This window comes from Mirounga leonina, unplaced genomic scaffold, assembly GCF_011800145.1.
Source record: "Mirounga leonina isolate KUSES-001 unplaced genomic scaffold, KU_Mleo_1.0 Mir_154, whole genome shotgun sequence".
NCBI lineage: Eukaryota > Metazoa > Chordata > Mammalia > Carnivora > Phocidae > Mirounga > Mirounga leonina.
This window is the reverse complement of record NW_023270389.1, coordinates 23,930,333-23,952,170: the sequence shown is the minus strand read 5'-3', so window position 1 is coordinate 23,952,170 and position 21,838 is coordinate 23,930,333. Positions and strand designations below refer to the sequence as shown.

The 21,838-nt window shown below is 53.0% G+C and overlaps 1 protein-coding gene across 2 annotated transcripts in view; it reads left to right on the top strand.

Moving 5' to 3' along the window:
• The window catches only part of RASSF5 (Ras association domain family member 5), a 62,409-nt gene that overhangs the window by 20,805 nt on the left and 19,766 nt on the right, over positions 1-21,838 (top strand). The window contains exon 2 of one of the 2 annotated variants that reach the window (XM_035010176.1): positions 2,899-3,020. In XM_035010176.1, coding sequence (XP_034866067.1) covers positions 2,899-3,020 — 122 coding nt within the window. Of the gene's footprint in view, positions 1-2,898; positions 3,021-14,909; positions 15,381-21,838 lie in introns of those variants that run through there. The other variant, XM_035010177.1, reaches the window with a different exon arrangement.

The window sequence follows — 21,838 nt, the reverse complement described above, 5'->3', positions numbered from 1 at the left end:
TACTCGTTAGTTATCTTTTCACGCGTGTGTCCTGTCTGCCCAGGTAGCCTGACTTTCGCCAGAGGTCCTGTCTCATTCGTCCTCACCCTCAGGCGTGGGGAGGTCTGTGCGCAAGACATTGGAGTTGTTGCCAAAGATGGTGGTGCTGGCTGTTCAGGGAAGGCTGAGCCATTCCCGGGGGCCTATGTGGTCCTGTGCCACCCAGGGGCCCTCTCCCTTTCTGTGTCCAGATTGAGCACTAGCTGAAGGCTGCGGAGGACAATGGCTTGGCAGCACCTCAAGATGAACTCTCTTGAGGGAAAGATGGCCTGTGGGGGTTACCCACCAGGTCCCAGGGGAATGCCACCCTGCCTTTGGAATCTCCTGGAACTCTCCACAGGAGCACATCAGGCCTGCAGGCTACTGGCTGGGGCTGGTGGGGCTTGCTTCCTTGTTTGGAGAAGGGCATGGGGGCTCTGACTTCATCTCTGCTGGCCTGGGCTTAGCATTTCCAGGGGCCTGGAAGTATCAAGATGTGTTCCAGTGGTTTTGCTACAGTCTGTGATTACACAGTCTGGGGGAACAAAGTCATTGGCGCTCAAATGTGCTTTTTATAAAATCCCCAAATACTCTTCCTGGAGTCTTCTGTTCCCTAGCTCTGTCCAGCTCAGCGTTGGGACTGTAAAAAAAAAAAAAAACACAACAACTTTCTGAGGTTTTGGTGCTGTTTTCAGGGGGCGTGTGTGTGTTTGTGTGTGTCAGAGAGAGCAGAGAGAGGGAGAGACAGACAGACGGAACATGAGAGAACTGGACGCACAGAGGGACATACAGAGCCTGGGTCAGCGGTACCAGGAGTTCAAAGAAGAGACTGGAAGACCTCCTCCTATCTCGAGATGCTGTCCCGTTTGTGAGTTGGCAGTAGCTCTTGCTTGCTGTAGTTTGGAGAGCTTCCAGTCCTTCCTTCTCTTCCTTGTTTCCCCTTCTCGGCATCCCTGGGGCATTGTTCGTCGCTCAGCACGCTGCCAATGCCATACAGGTGCGGCCCCAGAGTGGAGGCCCGAACAGTGCTCCCTGTGCGGCCTCTGGCCTCGGGACTGCCTTATCAAAGGCCCGGCATTTCTGGGCACTGCGAGCAAGGGACGCTTGGCCTGCGTATCCCCCTGTGCCGTTCACCCCACTCGGTGTGAAGCTGTCTTTGTGCCGGGCAGAGAGCTCCTACTGGGGGCTGGGGGCAGAAATGCATGTGGGCACTTGGGGGCATGGGGTGCCTACCTCAGACAATGGCTTCGCCAGTCCGTCCCCGGGTGAGGGGAAGGCTTCTATGGAGGAGAGTCAGGAAGGCCTACACAAGGGTGGGGTCTGAAGGAGGAGACGATGGTGGCCTTCGGGCAGGAAGCCGGAAAGCCGGAGAACTTCTAAATGCCATCCTAGAAGGGTGGCCGAGGGCTTCAGACCATTGAGTCAGATGGTTGTGGGGTTCTGGAACCTCTGTGCGTCCCCGCATTTGTGAGGGTGCTCCCCTGCAGACATTCGTGGCAAAACCTGTGTGAGGAATGTGGCCCAGGTGCTCACCTTTGGGGGTGCAAAGGAAGAGGGCAGCTGGGGAGAGTGGAGGTCTCCCTCCAAAACTCCCCCAGAAGAGTGGGAGAAGAGGAGACCCACCCCTGGCCCAAGATGGAGGGTCCTGTAGCAACTTTCAAAAGAAGAGTCCAAACGGGCTCGGTTTTTGGAGCTCATTGCAAGGAAGAAAAGGGGTGTCAGGAGCCTGAGCTCTTATCAGCCAAAAGCAGTCCCCAGGTTATCCAAACAAGTGTGGGCTGTCGTGTCCCTGGCCACAAACCCTGCCCACAGCAGCCCATCCCCACGCACCTGGCTGCACAGTCCGGAAGCCAGTCCTCTCGAGACACTCCGCACCCTGCCCAGTGGGTCTTCTGCCTCCAGGACAGGTGACCCAGCTGGCCCAGCAGCTCTCTGTGGGAACCCTACCTCAAACCGGAACGAACCCGAGCATTTCGCCTGCTCTAGGACTTGCACGGATTTCTTTCGCTGCCAACCTTCGCTTCACCCCCATCCTCCACAGCACACGCTTCCCTTGCCTGGCTGAGCTTCGCTGCGTCTTGTCCAAGAGGCCCTGCCACTGAGCTGTGTGTCATTGGGCAACCTCACTTACCCCTCTGAGCCCTGGTCTCCCTACCTCCAGAGTAGTTCCCGAGGCTCTTTTCAACCCTGGAGATTAAGTCCTGCCTCCACGGAAATGAACATTGTCTATAAAACGTATGCTTTCCCCTGGGGCACCTGATGTGGGATGTTGTCTAGAGGCCCTTTCAGCTGGCTTAGAGAAGCCACCTCCACATTTCTAGCTGGGGGAGGGTCAGAGACAGGAAACAGCCCTTCCGGTGGATGATAATGCCTCTGTCCCTGGAGGCACTTTTAATTTGTTAAGACCTGTTCTCCCCTGGAACCAGAAAGTTCCTCGTGCACCAGGCAGGGAAGCTATTACCTGTATTTTACAGGTTGGCAGAATGAGGCCCAGAAAAGTGAAGTCTTTCTCTAGGGATCCGTGACCCCTGGTGATTAATGTAAATTAATAGAAAGAGCACCAGCCTGAAGTCAGATGATCTGACCTTGAGAAAGTCCCTAAGGTCCCTAGACCCCAATTTCCTGTCTGTGAAGTGGCAATAATAAATGATTACAAGGTCACACAAAATAATGGAGGTGAAAACAGTTTGCCAATGTGTAAACACGTGTTGTTAACTCTCACCATCCCTGGTGGCACCGAGCTGTTCTCCCACCCTCCACTTCTCTCCTGCACGTTCTTCCTTCCTGGAGCTAAACACAGTCTCCTGGGGTATTTCTCTGGCTGGAAGTGAACAGGATCCTACCTGACTCCTAACCCCCACAGTGGTTCTTTCCCTCCAGACTGTAAATTCACCTGCCACCCGGAGTGCCGTCACCTGATCCAGCTGGACTGCAGTCGACAGGAAGGCCCATCCCAGGACAGGCCCTCTCCAGAAAGCACCCTCACTCCGATCTTCAGCCAGGTAGGCAGCAGAGCTCAAGGACCAGGCTGGGAACGGCTTCTGCTGGTATCCTAGCCTCCACTTTCTTTGCTCGGGAGCTCTGGTCAGCAGGAGGAGGTATGAATATTCCACGCATGCTGGATGCTGGGGTCCCCTTCTGGCCAGACACACCTCTTTTCAAGGGAACGGGAAAATGGAACTGGAACAGTGACCCAGAGAAGTGTGTAGATATTCAGAAGTCCTCATTAGGTCTCACCAAACACAGGGCCTGCTTTGGCCTAGGGTTCCAAGCCAGAGGTGTGGGTATAGGTGAGGGCAGGAAGGAGAGAAGGCTCCCAAAGGTCCTTGGAAGCCTCATAGCCCTGGGGCAGTGGGGATGTTAGGGCTGAGGCTCCTCAAGCATATCATCCCGACTGCCAATCAGGCAGCCAAACAAGATTCAACTTCAGAAGGGCCAGGCAGATATTCTTTCCCTGTGATAAAGAACTAGAGAATTGATGCCCAAAGCAGCTTTGGTTCTGGGTTTTGCCAAGGCACTTGAACCAGGATGTGTCCAAACTTTGAGGTCGAGGATTTGGAATGGAGACAGGAGAACATTTTCTGATTCTTGCATTGAACAAGCATTTACTGAGTATCCCCTGGGTGCCGAGCACTGGGGAGAGTGGGGATCATAAATGATACATCACCGTTCTTATCCACAGAGAGCTTATATCCTGGCGGGGTGGGCAGAATACAACCAAATAGTATATACCGTGATGCATGTTGCAATAAAAGTATGAATCAAGTGTTTTGAGTACAGGAGGCAATTGGTTCTGTTGGGAGAAATCAGGGAAGACTTCCCAGAGGCGGTGACATTTGATCTGATCCTTAATGTATGAGTCCACGGTTGCTGGTCAAGGAAGTAAGGAGAGTCCCCAGATATCATTCATTTATTCATTTAGCAAATACGTTTTAAAGGTTGACCATGTGCCAGGACCAGGGATGCCAAGGACTTCGTGATGAAGGGAACAGACATGGCCCCTGGCCTCCCTGTGCTTGCAGCAGAGTAGGAGAATGAGACTTTTAAACAAATAAGCCTCGTATTTATGAGGAAAAAGCTCAGGGTGCTCAGGGTGCTGTGAGAGACAATCTAGGTGCTGAATGACTGGTTATTTTCTGAAGAGAATACCGGTGGCCCTGGGAAATCCCAAGCCGGCCCCAATGCCCACGACTAGCCATCCACAGTAGTCACCAGATTTGCCTATGGGTGTTAACAGCCTTCTTGTGATTCCCCTCACCCCTTTTTCTCCCACTAGGAAAGCATTGCATGTATGGTTTTATAAGAATGAGATTGAATCGATCCTAAGATATATATTTAAAAAATTCTGTGCATCTTCCACATACTTTGGAATAGTAACTGTTTATAACATAGGCTGAATGTAAGCAGGCCTCTTGGGAGGGCCTTGCCCCACGAGGGGTGAGGAGGAAAGGGAGACAAATCTGACCTCCCAAACCCTAGTGGATGATGCAGAATTTCGCTGAAGGTTTGCCTTATAAGACGGAGGTCACAGAGCACACCATACAGGAACATTTCCTAAAATGTCGGCTTCTGGAGACATTTTTTGTAGTCACAACTGGGGTGATGCTACAGGCATTTGGTGGGGGGAGCCAGGGCTGCTGCTGAACGCTCTCCATGACACAGGACAGGCCCCCACAACAAAGAATTATCTGGCCCCAAATGTCAACAGTGCGGAGGTTGAGAAATCCTGCCCTGAAGCAGGTTAGCGGGGCGGGTGTGGTGGGCAGAAGGCCCCAGGGCAGGCCCTGGAGTTTGCTCTATACCTCATCTCCTCGGGATGTCAACAGCAAACAGGGGCTTCCAAGTCTGAGTACTTGGAAGCAGAGTGGCCCCTTTTCCTCTGTTGGGTAGAGGACTCAACCTCAGAACCCTCTGGCAAGCTGAATCAAGGCTGTATCCAGAGTAGACCCACCACTGAACTATAGAAGGAGCCATACAGAACCACATGGAAGGATCCAAGAGTCCTACGTGGGTGCCGAACGGCCCCCAGCTGCGAATGGCCCGGAGTGGGGTTCGCTCCCTGCCGGCTGGGTCAGGCTGTTATGTTTGCCTTGGACAGGCCTGACTGCATGCTTCAGCACAACTAGGGCAGGACCTAGCCTTCTATCAATAAAACCTGGGCCCTGCTCCAGGCTCACTCCCCTTTTCTAAAAAGCTTGTTTGTGCTGATTTCCGCCTTGACTTGATTTTCAGTTAAATACCAGGATGGAGCTTTCTTTCACCTTGACACGGTCACCCGGGCTGAGCTAGCTTCATGAGCCAGTGCCATCTTCCTGGGGGGATTTGCTGTGACCCCGTCTGAGCTCAGCTAGTTTGGGGGGCATAAGGCTGCTGGGCGGTCTCAGCTTGGTGTCCTTTCTCCTCTTGACTCTTTTAGGAAAAGAAAAATCACTGATTTTCCTCCATCCAGAGGAGACCACTGTTCGTTAACATTTTCATATTTTCCTCCTGTACATCCATACATTTTTCAAAACATGGTTGAGATCACTCCGTAGATAAGTTTTTGGCCTCCACCTTTGAAAAGCAGTAATCCCAGGTTCTGGCTGTCTTCTCTCTGCCAAGCTGGAGGGAGGCACGGAGGGAGGGAGAGGGGGCAGAGATGCACTCAGAGCCCCCATGCGCAAACTCACAAGGCCGTGTGGGAGACACCCACAGAGAAACTGAGGAAGGGCAGCTGCCTGTGCTTTCTCCAGCACAGAACTGGTGCTTTTAGAGTCTTTCCTTGGAGATCTCTAAGGTCTGGGACATGTGACTTTTTCCTTAGGCACCTCGCAAAACTCCTTCACATGCACCCCAGATCCCTTCTTCATGTGAAACCTGATTCCTAGAGAACATTGTTGGCATTGGCTGAACACCACGATAAATGGCCAGCATAGCTGTAGTTCCTTTATGGGACACTTACATCCCAAAGACCTTACACTTCAGGTGGTCTTAAAGTTGCTCCTCTGGTGGAAAAAAACGAAGCAAAACAAAACAAAAACCCTCAGGGACTCCCCAGTGCCCTCACAATGGCCTGCGAGTTTGCCAGTTTGGTCTATGCCTTTCATTGCCTTTGGGGAAGCGGCCCCTGGAGTGGAAGGTCTTGGCCCCAACTGTTGATTCTCACAACCCATGGCAGCCCAGGGGGGTCCTGGCAGCTCTGCCTTCTGTCTCGGTACATCGGATGTGCAGAGGACGAGCGAAATCGTAAGCACTCTTCCTTCCACTCAAAGCACTTACAGCCCGGGGTTAAGTCGGCTGGTGTCTGTCTGGCGAAGGTTCCTTCCCCCTTCCCCCTGCCCCCTTTCCCCTTCCCCCTGCCCCTTCAGGAGCGGGGCACCTGGAAGCCAGCCTCCCTGATCCTGGCTGCTTCTGGCCGCACAGCCCGGCCCCTCCCTCAGCAGTTCCCAAACCTCACTCAGGTACTTTCCACACCTGGGAGCCTGGCCATACCCATGTTCCACCTGCGCTACTATTTACCTAACATTTCTCTTTAAATAGATTCATTTTATTAAACTTAAACGTGTATTAACGGAAATTTTGAAAACCCTCGAATCACTGGTTTGATGTATGGAGGATTTTTTTATTCCGTTAATACTTAATCTTTTTTTTTTTTTTTAAGATTTTATTTATTCATTTGAGACACAGAGATAGAGAGCATGAGCAGGGGAAGCGGCAGAGACAGAGGGAGAAGCAGGCTCCCCGCTGAGCCAGGAGCCCGATGTGGGGCTCGATCCCAGGATCCTGGGATCATAACCCTAGCCGAAGGCAGACACCCGACCATCTGAGCCACTCAGGCGCCCCAATACTTAATCTTTAAAATGAAAAGAACAGTGTGTTTCTAAGGACTGCCTCAGATTCCTTCCACATATATCTATTGAGCCAGGCACGGCTCTAAAATTGTTTCAGATGCCGTCAGCGGGAAATGCTGCGAACAGAGGCTAGTGTCTTAGGTCATCGGTGCTTCGATGACCAGGGCCCTGGGTCCAGCCGCTGCCTAAGGCTTGCTGTGAGCAGTGGAGAGAGACCAGGTAGCTGGGAAGAAAATTCCAGCCGTCCAAGCCAATGCTAAGGCACTCATCCAAAGGAGAGCTGGATCCGTATGTACGATAGGGAATAGTGCGAAGTGAGAACAAGTCCCCCCACGGTACTTACAGGACAAGCCTATCTGTATTTTGCGCATGTACGTACGTGTGTGTGTGTGTGTGTGTGTGTATTAGTGCAGAGCGAGGGCTTGGACGCCACCCGGCAAGCTACTGAAGAGATTTCACCTTGGGGATGGGTAGGAGTCCAAAGGGGTAGAGTTAGACAAGTTTCAGCTTTTGCTGTTTGCATCAGTGCTGTTTGAATAACTGATGCTCTCATATGTTTCCAGGGTAGAATTTTTTTTTTTTAAAGCAATAAATATTTTCTTAAAGAAAGCAAAGAGCTTCTCAGTGGTAGAAGAGCTAGGTTCTGATCCAGACTGTGTAGACAACGTACTGATTATGTGACCCAGGGCAAGCCTCCTGGTTCTCTGGGCCTTGGGTTTCTCCTCTGAGAAGTGGGTGGTGTGCTGGGTGGTCGCGAGGCTCCCCAGGGAAGATGTGTGTGAGAGCGTGTGCAGACCAAGTCCTGCGTATCACCAGGTAGCAGGCCAGGGCTGTCTCTGCCGCCTCCAACGGCCTACTGGAGTGTTTATCCTGTCCTCCCTGGGATGAAAACCCGCAGCGGCTTCCCAAGGCCCCCGAGATCAATCCAAATCTGGACTAGCACAGAAATCCTTCATGATCTGGCTCTGCCACCTCTCCGAAATACTGGAAAGATGGGCTACGTCCTGGACATAAGACCAGGACACTTTGACTTTGTGGTCGGCAGGCCCTTTTTGCTCCAAGACTTACAGTTATGGATTGCTCCCCACTATAGACAGAAAGACCAAGACCCTGTCCCCACGCACCAAAGGGACAGACAGGCGGCTTCCCAAGCTCCAGGGTGGGTCAGCCGCCCAGGGTGCTGGCTACTACGTCTCTGACACCCCCCCCACACACCCCCCACCCTCTGCTGTCACTCCGTAGCAGGGCCCCGGCTGGAATCACCTCCGTCAGCCCCTGCAGCTGCTGCGTGGTGGTGACTCAGCTGGCGTGGAGAGCCGAGTTTCCTGGCTCCTGGCCCCGTGCTCCCTCCCGCAGGCGCGCCACCGACTCTCTATACCCAGGTCTCTGCCTTTCCAGAACCCTGGCCACTCCTGCCCCAACCCTCGGCCCCAAGGCCCCGTGCTGCACCCAGAACTTCCACACGGGGGAGCCAGAAGCAAGCCGGGAGAGCCTGGGGGCGGGGTCTGTCCCTGCGCCGCTCCCTAACACACCCTATTGACGGACCCCTGCAGCCTTCTCCGCGGATTCGGGGTCCGAGGTCTCTCAGAAATGCGCGACAAGGGTGTATCACCTTGGACTGTGACTGATAACAACAGTAGTTCACATCTGTTAAGGCACACCGTGTGTTCTACGTCTTTTATCAGTTATTGAAGGACAGGTACTGAAACGTCCAACAATACTTGTGAATTAGCCCATTTCTCCTTACTGTTCTATCTTGCTGAATTTTGAAGCTCCATTATTCAGTACATAAACATTTAGGATTATTATGGTCTCTTGATTAATTGACGTCTTATCATGATGAAATAACCTTCTTTATCCCTGGTAATATTCTTGGCTCTGAAATCTACTTTGTCTGATATTAATATAAGCCACTCCAGCTTTCTTTTGATTACTCCGAGCATGATATTTATTAATCTATCCTTTTACTTTTATGCTGTTTGTGTCTTTATATTTAAAACACATTTCCTGTAGGCAGCAAATAGTTGGATCTTGTTTATTTTAAAATCCAATTGGATAATCTCTGCCCTTTAATTGGGTTATTTAGATCATTTGCATTTCATGTGATTATTGGTATAATTAGATTTGAAGTCTATCATCTTTCTCTTTTTTTCTGTCTGTCCTTTCTGTTCTTTGTTCCTTCCCCCCCTCCCCCGTCTTATTTTGGATTAATTGAATGTATTTTATGATTGCATTTTATCTCATTTGTTGCCAGCCCACCCACATGTGCCAAAGGCAGGAGCCAGTCCCCAGCTGTCCTGCTCCATCCCGGCTGCATTTGAGACAGCCGCTCCACCTTCCACAGACTTCCTTCCACGCTCTAGAAGCCAGAAGTGCTGGCCAAGGCTGTCAGTGATGCATCTCCACTAGACAGCCACCTCTCACAGGAGCTGCCCCAAGGCGTCTCTGACCAGCTCAGGCCAACCCACGGAGCTTGTTTCCGATTGGGCAGAGCCGAAAGGCTTTCCAACGAGGAGGCACCTGAGAACCTGGATCTGAGGAGGGACAGAGCTCTAGAGCTTATTGCTTTCATAATCCTTAAGTACCCGAGACCTTTCCCGGTGTTCCTCACAACCCCACCCCCTACTGCTACCCGCGAAACAGTGGCTGCCTGACAAGTCCTCTGGATGGGCCAGGTCAGTCCTGAGTCTCTCTGAGGAAGAAGTGAGGTCTCTTCTATGTGTCATAGCGGGTGAGTTGATCGTGTCTCATGCCGGTGACCACACTGACCTGGCTAACGGGTCTTGCCTGGAGAGGGGCAGATGAGGGATGGGGATTGTTGGTCAGAAACATCTTTTGTGATTCTCTGGTCTGATGAGAGGGGGGCAATTAGAAGGTAGTCTCCCTGTGCCTGAGTCAGACCTGGCAGGAGCTCTTCAGGACCCGTGCCTCTTGGTCTGGGCTAATTTCACTGCATTCAGGGTTTTTAAGTGGAAGGGTCCTATCAAAGCTGTTAGCCTAGCAGCCAAGCAACAGAAGTGCTGGGTGGGCTAGAAGCCGCGAGAAAGTGAATCTCCTGCGAGTCTAACCTAAGTGTTGTGTAGCCACTCACCTTTTATGACAGGAAGTCGTCTGGGCAGAAATTGAGCTCTCGGCTCCGCGCAGCTGGTATAATGCTGTCAAAGGATGCTCTCGGGATGGAGAGTGGAATTCTTAAGATTCAAACCCCTCCCCCCCACACCCAGGGCATCTGGGAAAGGTTGCCTCTGGAAAGCATGGGGAAGGTGGGGGCGATCCGGTCGTGATTGGTGAATATGTGTCAGGAAGAGAGGAGGAGGACTTGGGGGTTTCTGACAGGCAGAGAAAACAGCAAGACAAACCACAAGAGGGCAGGGCAGCTGCCGGGAACGTGAAACAAATTCCGTGCAGCTGAAGGAGGGAGGCTGTCTTGTGGCCGGAGGTGGGTATGAATGAACTGCTGGCTGGGCACGGGTTGGGAAGGGCCTTAAAGGGCCTCGAGGACCCGCTCTGGAGTTTGGAACATCACTGCAGGCACTGGGGAGTTGTTGGAGGAAGGACAACAATCGTCATGGAAAGCTGTCAGACACAGGGGTCTGGGTTTGAGATCAGATCCTACCGTTTACTTGCTCTGTGTCCTTGGGTAAATGAACCACTCTGAGCCTCAGTTTACTCATCTGCAAAATACCTCCTTGCACGGTTGTGCCGATCCAGTGAGATCGGGAAATGTATAAGAGCTTGGCAACTCTAATATAACTTCTTATTTCATGTTATTCTATTAGAGTGTGTGTGGTAAGAGGCAGAGACTACGTCTTATTCAGGCCTGAATTCGAACTCCTAGTCTGGTACTTGCCATGTAGAAGGTGCCCGGTAAATATTTCTTAAATGAAGGGCTGAAAGAATAAGCAACTAGAGTTGGACACATGGTAATGAGTAATAGTTATTCAATAATTATTAGTTGAAATTTGAATAGAAGGTTTTATGATAGAACAACCCTGATCAGATCTTAGTATAGAAGGGTGACTTTGGCCAACAAGGGGGCAGTGAGTTTGGAGAAGGCAGAGAAGGCAACAAAGGAAACTACTAGAAGGCTTTGCAAAAATCTACCTGCATGGCATTCGTTGAGCTAGGAAGTACTAATGGTGAAGGAGCAGGTGGAGGGGGAGACAGGGAATAGCAAGCTCAGTTTTGGACTGGTTGCCAGCGAGGCTGCAAAGGGGAGCGCTGGGTACTTGGTGAGCTGGGGCAGGTATCCATCTGGAGCTACCTGGGAGGGAGAGGACTCTGAGTTATGAGTCTGTGAGGTAGAGTCGATACCATTGGCAGACATCAGACTAAGCTCCCAGCGCAGGGAGGGGGCGTGGGCAGGACGAGAAGACAGTCAAGGGCTGGACCCTGGAAAATCCCAATGAGCTAAAGGAAAGACAGGGACATAGGCAGACTGGGAGAGCAGTCCCTGCCTAGTTTGTGATGGCCTCTGATTTCAGGCCGGAAGGTATTACGGGAGCAATCCCGGGGTACTGTACTACTATAGAGTGTTCCAGAACTTGGTCCTGGAGTCAGACCAGCAGGGTTGATTTGGCTCCTCCATTAACTTAGCCTGTATGACTCTGTGCAAATTGCTTAACCTGCCTGAACCTCCTTTTTCTCTCTGTAAAATAGAGATAATAGCTGCAACGTCCTCGTCAGTTTGTTGTGGGAATTAAATGAAACGATACACACAAAGCTAGCCGTACAAGGCCTGCACATACCCGCTAAGAATAATTTCAAACTCTGTTTCAGCAGGCGAGTGGCACCTCGCCCTGGTTTTCAGCCTCTGAATATGCCGTTAAGTCACAAGGCCCCACATCTGACCTCCGCCCTGACCCCCTTCAGCCGGACAGCTGAGGAATCCTGGAGTGCAAAGCTCCTCCAGATGCCGTATCAAGCTGGAGTTGGAGCTGGGCAAGAATAGCAGCTCCTGACTCCCGGTCTTATGATACAGCTTTTCTGGAACACGTAGAACCACGCGGTGGATTAAACGAGGGGATCTGGGCACATGTCAGGATCACATCTGAGAAAGGAAGAAAGCTTAAAATAGTGTCTTTCATCATCTGAAACTTTGAGCCAGGAAAGTCACCCATTTCACCATTTCAGTGGGGCTTTCTGAACCCTGGCACGATGCCTTGGATTTAAGGCTCCGGAGGCTGCAGCCTAAGGTCTGGACACTTCTTCCTGGGCTCAGGGACAAGAACAGCCAGCCAGTCCCTATTCTTTGTGTGTTCACCGCCAGAGGCTCAAAAGGCTATTGCCCAGGCTCCGGCATTCCCCTGCCCCTTCTGCCCCTCTCCCAGGTTCTCAGCGCTGATTATTCATAGGGAAGAGGTGCTGACGGGGTCATTAGACACTGAAGGGAATTCAGTCTCCCTCTCTTACGTCCCGCCCTGGAGCTTCGGTCTGGATTTTTCCTTCTGGAGGCTGGCCAGCTTATTGTATTGTATTTGATCTTTGCAGATTTCTTCTAGTCCCTGGGTCCTCACCAACACAGTCTCTGTGTTGCTGACTACTTACTCGGGGCTCCCTTGCAGGCCTGGAGTCATTGACGGGTAGAGCAGGGTGGGGAAAGACACTAACTAGGAGGGAAGAGACTTGGAAAGCATGAGCTGTGATGGAACGTGTTACTTCCCTCACTTTCCCGTCTGTAAAATGGGTATAACAATCTGCTTTCAAGGTTCTGGAGCCGCCTAAGTAGTGAATGGTAAAAAGGCTTTCAGAAGCCCTATTCAGACACTAGTTTTTCATAATATTTGGAATGGCATGGAGCAGCACCCTAAAAGAACACAGTGTCTCCTAGAACTTTTCCTAACTGGGTCTGGCAGCTGGCGTGTTGCTCAGAAGGAGAGATGCATGCTGACCCCTGGGGTACTTTGCCTTGGGGTTCAGAGAAGTTGTTACCTGCTGTCTCTTAAGATTGCGCATTTTGAATATGTAGTTTGAATAGGCAGCATTGTAGTTGCTTTGCAGAGGTCCCTGCATGACTCCAAGGACACAGTGTGGCCACAAAGAACCTGGGGCCTGTTTTTTCTTAAGTATTGGATTCCTGTGGAGCCAGGAGGTTCCTTTTATAAAGCAAAGTGTGTTTCTTTGCTGGCTGGACAAAGCAGGTAGGCTGCTGATGGCCCGAGGATCATGCAGAGCCCCCTCTCTGCAGCGTTCATCATTCGGCATTGGACTTGGAGGTACTGGAGAGGTTAATACCGGATTCCTTTGCCTGAACCGCTGTCTCTGGGGACACCCCCACCAAAAACAAAAAACAAAAAACAAAAAACCCCAGCCTCTAAAATATTCATTTGAAGAAAAGATTGTTCCAGACAAAGCCAGAGGTTCTTCAACCCTATAAAATGTGAGCTTTTCCCCCAGAAATTCCCCAGGTAGCTCACTCCAGCCCCCACCCCCAGCTGCTTGCTTGCACTTCCTATCCCGCTGCTGGTGTGGACCGTTCTCCTGAGCCCGGGGTGGCCAGCCCGATAGGGTGGCAGCTCTGGGCTGTCTCGTGTTCGTACCTGCCAGGCGCTCACAGGCTTCTGGGAAAAAGACTGTGTGGGAGGACGGATCCAAATTGGGCTGCAGTTTGAAACCCTCCTGAGCACTGACAGATTTGGCTAAGGTGGGGGAAGGAGGGGGTTCCTCATAAAAATAACAGGAGCTTAAAATGGAGTTGGCAGCTTGGTATCTGGGGGCTGAGTCTAGCCCTCTGGCCAGCTTGCGCTTCCCCAGGACTGGATTGTTTCAGACCTGCAGGGAAAGCCATGCAAACCTACCTGGAGAGAGTCCTGATAACCCCTCTTGACCACCCTCCGGGACACTCCAGGGACCACAGGCCATCAGACTCTGTGAGCACAGTGCTCCCAGCATTGCCAGGCTCTGAAGGCTTTGTTTTCCTTTCCTGGGACTCCAGGTCCCACTATACTGAAAGATGGCAGAGTGCGCACCAGAACAGTCCCATTTCTGCGGAAAGACTGTAGGTCCCAGTAGCTAAGAGCATGGGCCCTGGAGTTGCACAGGCCTGGGTCTGAGTCCCAGCACACATATCCTCCTTGTCTGACTCCGAGCCTCAGTTTCCTCATGCATAAAATGGGAATAATAAGGTCTACCTCAAGGCCGCTGGGCAAGTTAAATGACCAGGCACAGGAGTTTTGCAAGCAAGGGTACCTCTAACTGCTATTGCTGTGCAAACGTGGTCTGAAAAGTTATGGGAGTGTCGCCCTAATTGCTTGGAGGGCTAAACCCTAGTCAAGGAAGATGCTCCTTCATCCAGTCCGACCGGGACATGTACATGAGCCGTCTTTGATGGGAATGACAAGAACTGGCAAGACCCCCTCCTGGCCAGACTGTCAGGAAAACAGTACAAATCACCTGGCTGGTGTGTGCAGGCTCCTTTGGTATCCCCAAGTCTTCCCTTGGGCCAAGTTCTGCGTGCGTGCGCGTGGAAGGGGAGGCTTGCGCTCCAGGTTGCCATCACTTTGCATATGATTTGCATATGCTTGTCACAGGGCCCCTGCAGTTTCTTCAGGCGTTTGCAAGTTAAAATTTTGCTGCTTCTCCAGGCAGACCAGATATCGATTTTCTTCTTCTCCGGTTACTTCTCCAACCACTCTGATTGACCGGGCTCCTTGTGAATGGGGGATGTGGGAGTGGATGAGGAGGTGGATGGGGGGGAAGGGAGGAGAGACGCCGACGACCTTAGGGCACATTCTACTCGGTGAACATGAGCCATCATGGGTGATGAGAATGAGCTCTTTCCAGAGGGATGAAGAAAGGCCGTAAGGAATTTTCTCCCTCGGGTGCGTCCTGGTCTGTTCCTTCCCCGCATCCCTAGCCTGACCTCTGGTGCCCCAGGTCCACCTGTCCCTGGGATCCAGGGCCACCCAGTGAGGCAGGGAGGCGCGGGCCAGGCGCGGGCGGGGGGAGGGGCGCCGCGACAGCCGAGCCGGGCTTTGGGGAACCTTGCGAGAGGAAGTGGCTTGCGACTCCTCTGCGCGCAGGGCGAGGGGCAGGAAAGGCGCGGGCAGGCGGGGGAGGTGTCGAGATGGCGTTCCGCGCGCGGGGCGGAGGGGACCAGACCGCAGATGCCGAGTGAGCCGCGCAGCGCGGCGCGCGAGGCGGGCGCCCACGTCCCACCGCGGAGCTTGCAGCGCGGGCGGCGCGCGGGGAAGGCGCAGGTTACGCGGTGGCCCGAGCCGCTCGGGGCCCAGCCTGAGAGCCCAGGCGGCGGGTGCCGGCCGCGGCTGGCCGGGTGACCCCCTGCGCTCCCCTGCCCCCAGCCCGCCGCGGGGCTGGGAGCTCGCGCCCGGCGGGGCCCGCCCCCCCCGTGGGCCGCCGCGGGAGCCCGGCTGGTCACACACGCGCCCGCTGCCTCGCGGGGCCGCGGGCTAGATGACGGTGGACGGCAGCATGAGTAGTGGGTACTGCAGCCTGGAGGAGGAACTGGAGGACTGCTTCTTCACTGCCAAGACCACCTTCTTCAGAAACGTGCACAGCAAACGTCCTTCCAAGGTAAACATCATGATCCAGTGCAAGAGCCTTTCACTGCGGGGGGTGGGGGTGGGTGGGTGGGGACGAAATCACCTCCGCGGTCCAGAAGGGAAGCCTCCGTCCCGGTCAGCAGGCAAGGCCATGTGCTACCAGAGCGGGTGGCCAGTTGCCCTGGGGACCCTCTTGAACTCCTCGGCTGAGCGGACCAAGGGTTGGATCCGGAGCCCTTCCGGGACCACCAGCAAACACTCTTCGCTTTTTTATACTCTTCCCAGTATTTCCTGGCCTGGACCTTTTCAAAATGGCTCTCTGTGACTTGGGGACAGCTCTTGGTTCAGGGTCTGGTGACATGCTCACCTCTGCCTGGGAGGGTGAAGGGGCAACTGCTCTGTGTCACTCCCCCGGCCTGAGCTTTGAAGCTCTGGGTGGAAAGTGGATGGCACCCAGGAGGATAAACATGCATAGGTTGAAACTTCCGCATTGTGAGTGGCCCGAAACCATCTTAAAACTTAGCGACTTTGCAGAAGTGCAGGGTGTTTTTAGAAGCAAACTAAACCTTCTCTAAGTCTTTGTCCTGCTACCATTTTAACTTACTGACTTGGTTGGGGTAACCTAAAGGGGGTTGTATGTGTTTCCTAATGGGGTTGTATGTGGTTCCTACAGCAACTCTGGGCACCCTGCATGCCTGAGTCCCCGGGCCACACCCTCCCAGTTGCTACAGATCATCCTTGGTGGGAGTGGTGGCAGAGCTGTTTATTTGTTATGTTATTTAGATGAGAGGGTTCCAAGCCAGGTCCTTGGAGAGGTTGCCTAACAGGGACTGCTCGTAGAAGTGAGCTGTTAAGTTTCACAGGTGTGTGCAGGCTCATCATTAATTTAGCAGTCCTACATGGGTAGATTAACCAAAAACTTCCCCCGACCTGACTCTGGGGCCTCCTTTGTGAATAATTCATCTTGCCCGTAGGCCCTGCATTTCCTGGGTTCCGACATCACGAAAATGTACTGGACCTTTTAATTGTGAGAAGACACCCAAGAACCAAAAGAAAGGTTTTGATATCAGTGTTTGAAGGAATCAACTAAAACGGGCCCCTGGAACCAGCACCTGCTATCTGGGGCACCCCCTCATGAGGCTGGGGAGCAGGGCCCGTTTTGGGGGGCTGGGGGCAGGAGTAGGCAGGGCTGTAGATCGGGCTCGTGCAGAACAGCATGGCTGCCGAGGGGAGGTGTCCTACTGTCTCTTGGGGTTCCTGCTTTGTTGTGTGGACGGCCCCCCACCCCCCACCCCACAGGCACTCCAGCTGTCTGGGGTCTTTAGACTGGTGGTTCTCAACCTTAGCTGCACACTGGAATTAGCTGGGGAGCTTTAGCAAATGTGGGTACCTGCCCACAGGTAGAGAGACTGACTTAATTGGCTTGGGGTACAGCCTGGGCATCAGGATTTTGAAAAGCTCCCCGGGTAATTCTGATATGCAGCTGAGGTAAAACCATTGCTCTAGAGAGTTTTGCTGCTGCCTGGGGAGGAAATGGTTCCTGTTTTGAAAACCGAGTTTAGCTGCTGTGCTTACTGCCAGGCTGTGAGCCCTTGGTCCCAGAAGGTGGGCTTTTGGCAGAATGGGGAGGACGAAAGGGCACTGCAAAGCTGGGGTTTCTTTTACGTGGCAAATGAAAAAGGTAGCTGTGTCTGGTATTTCTTGGGAGAGATAGAAATATCTTGTAATAAAGTATGCTGGGGTGGGGTTGGGGATGGTGGGTGACGTACTTGTTCCTTGGCCCAGACAGCCTTCTGTCCTCCTCCCCACCTCCCAAAGCATCACTCCTGAAAATACTCCTTTGGTTCGGTGCCCACATCAGCTCTTTCTTTACTTTGTCTAGTTCTTGAATCCATTCCCTACCATGAGGCCTCCGCCTGTCTCCCTACCTCATTTTGCCCCAGCACAGAAGCCCTCAGGGGGCAGGAATCCCTTCTGAGAAACTCATTTCTTGGACCCTGCACGGGGCGATAAGGATGAATGCTTCTGAAGGGAAAGGATGGTGGGCATGGCCCCTCTGAGCCTGGCCTCCGCCGAGCCCCTGGATGAGAAGATCTGGGCCGAAGGGCGGCGTTCCTCAGCCCAGACTTGCTTCCAGCGCCACCCCGTCTGGGGAGCAAGGTCTGGGGGTGAAGGGCTGTGTGCCCGCTCGGCTGGGGAGCTGGCGAAGCTTCATCCGAACGCTTCTGTCTTTTGTCCTTCGAAGTGTCGTTCCGCCTTTAATCCCATCTTCAGCTCCGTCCTCTCCCTCAGAGCCACTTGTGGAAGGTGTTTCAAAGAAACCTTCTGCCCTATCACGATCCCATTCGGACCCCTAAGGATGATGCTTTCTTCCTACCGGAAGACAGATCACCTCGGAGCTCCTAAGGGAATCCCTCTTTCCTGTCTCCAAGGAAAGGCATTTGTGTGTTTCCCCGGTCGCTGAGAGACTAGGGCCCCCATCCCGGCAACATCAAGACAGAGGCTATAAATAGCCTTATCAGAACAACCTGTATCTGCCGCCGGCCTGTGCCTGGTGGGGACCGGCCTGTGCCTGGCGGGGACCGAGCTGCTCCTCCTGGTGCCACCACCCGGGAGCTGTCACTGGCCCCGCCTCCAAGGAGTCTCCCCTCCAGCCCCTTCGGTGGGAGGTTGGGGGGGGTGAGACAGGCCTCCCCACTCACAGAAAGGAGGCACCAGAAGGTGGGGAGACGGCAGCGGAGGAGGGGGACCGCGCCCTGGCCCTTGCAGAAAGTGGCAGCTGCGTGGGGTGCTGTGGCTCACCTGAGGCGGCAGGGACACCAGGTCCGTCCAAGGTCACGCCGCAAGTTTAGGTTGGAGCCAGGGTTAGAACCTGCACCGCTTGCCTCCCGACCCAGAGATTTTTCTGCGTTAGTCCGATGAAAGGCAGCCTGTGGTGATTTCCAGGGCTGGTGACAGTGAAGCCAGGCCCTCTGGCCATCCCTGTCATCAGCTTCTTTATTCCTGTCTGGGGTCGGACCCTGGACGTGGGGCCAACTTCTGCCCCGTCAGTTTCCCCAGTGCCCACAGGTGGCGGCAGCTTGGGTTTTGACCTCTGAGCTCTCCTTGTGTCTCCAGGACCCCAGGACTCTGGAACCACCCAGAGAGAGCATCGGGGTGGGCCCCCTGAGAACACATGATGCCTGCTTCTTGCAGAATGTCAGAGCTGAAAGGGGTCCGTTTGGTCTAGTGCCTCACTTGACAGATGGAGAAACTGAGGTCCAAAGAGGTGGGAAGGCTGCACCAGGCCACATGTGTGGTCAGGTGGAGCCAAGACTAACGCCCTTCTTGGACTTCTGTCACGTGCTCTTCTTGGTCCTCTTCACTCAGTGGGTGACCCCGGACCAACTATGGTCCTTGTCTTCTCAGAGCCTTCTACAGAATGGAAAGACCCAAACAACTTCAGGCTCCAGTCCATAAGGCACACCAGTCAAGGGGACATTGGCCCTTACGTTTAACTAGCAGGGAGTTCCCTGTCAGTTCCAAAATCTTACAACTTTAATCATTTAAAAGTTGTCTTTGGTGTCTACCCAAAATCCCGCTTGCTGGATATTCTTCCTCGTGTGTGTTTTCTTTGTGGATACGGAGGACAGAAGGTGACTCTATCTGTGGTTAAATATCCTTCCGCACACGTGGAACACGCTCCCAGCCCCTCTCCAACTCCTGCCCTCAGGTGTTCTCTGGTCTGTGCTGACACCATTGACTTTTTTTTTTAATTTAATTTTATTATGTTATGTTAATCACCATACATTACACCGTTAGTTTTTGATGTAGGGTTCCATGATTCATTGTTTGCATATAACAACCAGCGCTCCATGCAGAATGTGCCCTCTTTAATACCCATCACCGGGCTAACCCATCCCCCCACACCCCTCCCCTCTAGAACCCTCAGTTTGTTTCTCAGAGTCCATAGTCTCTCATAGTTCATCTCCCCCTCCGATATCCCCCCCTTCATTCTTCCCTTCCTACTATCTTTTTTTTTTTTTTAACATATAATGTATTATTTGTTTCAGAGGTACAGGTCTGTGATTCATCAGGGAGGGTATGTGCTATGGTGAGAGCTGTGAATTGTGTAAGACTGATGAGACAACCGTTGACTCTTGAAAAACTCAAGGCAGATGCAAAGAGGAAGGGGGTCTCAGGGGTCAGAGTAGAAGCCACCCCTGGTTCTGTTCCTACACTTGTCCGGCCATCAGCCCCTTTCCTGGACGGAACCTCTGTGGCACGCCTGGGATGTCAGCCAACCCTGATGACCCTGGGACCAGTCAGGGAAATACCCGTCTCTCCCCGGGCCTCAGGCATACCCAGGCCTCAGGCACGGCCCCAGCCCCTGCCCTTCCTAGCATAAGAGAAAAGAATACTAAAAAGAAATTTGTACCAAATTAGAGCAGTAGAGATAACATAAGAATCTTCAGAAGTGTTGGACTATTTAATGTTTTTAGGTGCTATCTCAGGAGCCTGCACAGACCAAGACTAACCTCAAAAGATGTTTCATGCCGGCCCAGCCCCAGGATAACCTTCCTTTTAGGCTGTAGGCTGTATCCCCCTCCCGTGGAGTTCACTGCCCATTGCCTTCTCTGGCCCTCCCTGGTGTTGGCTTTTCTCTGTGCAGACGGTAAACCTTGGAAGACCACAGCTCACATCCCCTTTCGGATGCAATGCTTCACCGAGCACTAGTTTCAAAAGCAGACTTCTAAGTGCTGGTTGGGTTTAGTTGCTATGTCTTCTCTCTTGCATCCTGTATCACTGGGATGGACTAAAGATTATAACAAGCAGCCCCTGCTTTTCAGTCATGGAACGTTAAGAGCAAGTTATTTCCCCCTTTAAGTCAAGTTACACTGGCAGGTGGGGACTCCACTTAACACAGGGGAGATTTTTGTGGGCCAGGCCCGGAAATGGTGTTTTTTACACCCACACGCCATTGGCCAGAACTGGGTCACGTGGCCACACAAGGGCGGTTGGGAGATGAAGTACAGCTGTGAGCCCAGGTGGCAGAGGAAGCAGGTTGCGGTGAGAGCATTTCGCGGGCTCGGCCACGCAGCCCTCCTACCCTCTTCTCTGCCCAGCCACCTTTGGAAGCTCTGCTCATACTTTTTTGGCGATGGGCTGTAACTCTGTACCTCTCCTTCGTCTGTCACCAAGGATATGCCGCCCCTGGGATGAGGTCCTGTCTTCCCTAGCTACACTGGCAGCTCCTTGAGCACAGACGCTCTCCTCCATCCGGTGCCTCTGTAGCATCTGAAGCCACCAGGGATGCCCCAGGGAGGTCCGGCTCCTCCCTGGGAAGCACTCTCAGGATCATTTTTGAAAATGGAGACTCAGGGACCCCCGCCTCAGACTTACTGGGTCCTGAACCTTTGGAGGTAGGACCCTTGAATCTGCTTTAATCCAGGTGATGATCCTATTTACTGAAGTCAGGGAATTACCTGTTTAGGAAATACTTAATAACTTCAATTAAAATACGAGATGGCATTTATCACAGATTCCAGAGGGTCACACAGCTAAGTAGAGACAGAACCGAGGACTCAGGGCCCCTGGGTCCCCATTACCCTCACCATGACCTGCTGAGCGAGGCTGTCGGAGTGGCGGCCCTTCGCCATGGTGAGCGGCACATGGTGTGGAAGCATCCGAACCATGAGTCGAGTCCTGGCTGGTCACGGCAGCTCCAGCTGTGAACTGAGGAGCCATGGCCAAGTCACTTCATCTCTCCAGCCTGGGGTCTCCGTCGTCCTTTCAGCAAGAACCCTGTGAAAGGAGCCTGTCTTGATTTTCTTCCCCGAGGGTCCCTCCTCTGCACGGGAGCAGATCCTTCTCACCACCTTTTCACGGAGCCGGTGGGGAGTTTAGGTATTGCCTACCGGGCTCTAAGCTGTAAGGACTTCCGCAGGGAGGGGTCAGGAAGAGGACCTGCCTGGCTGGCACGTGTCCCCTCCTCTAGGACTATTTGTGACTTACTCAAGACATCCTCACCTCTGCGTTCCAGATGCCTCCCCTCCGGCCCACCCCTTCCTGCTTCACCATGTTAGACCATTTATCCTGACTTAGCTGGCTTTACCCTATAAAGCAGTTCCAGTTCCAGTTTGGGGCACATACAACGTCCATCCACCCAAGGAGTTTAAGGAGAAAGGAAGAAAGATCCCACACTAGAAGCAAAGGCTGAATTCCAGCTCTTAGTTCAAAATGCCAGGTTGGACTCTGGATCCAGCTCCCAGCCCATGAGCTAGAAAGGGTGGCCCCACTGGGCTCATCCTGGGTGCCCAGGAGCCTGGATTCCCTTCTCTCTTCCACTTCCGACTCTCCAGGTAATCCACACCTGTGCACTTTCTGGCTTTGGGATCCTTCTGTATGGAGGACCCAGATCTGTCCTCCTCCAGAGCCTCAGTTTCCTCTTCTAGATGGTTCAATCTACCCATAAAAGAGCATGGGGACCCAGGCCTGGCCTGGCATGTT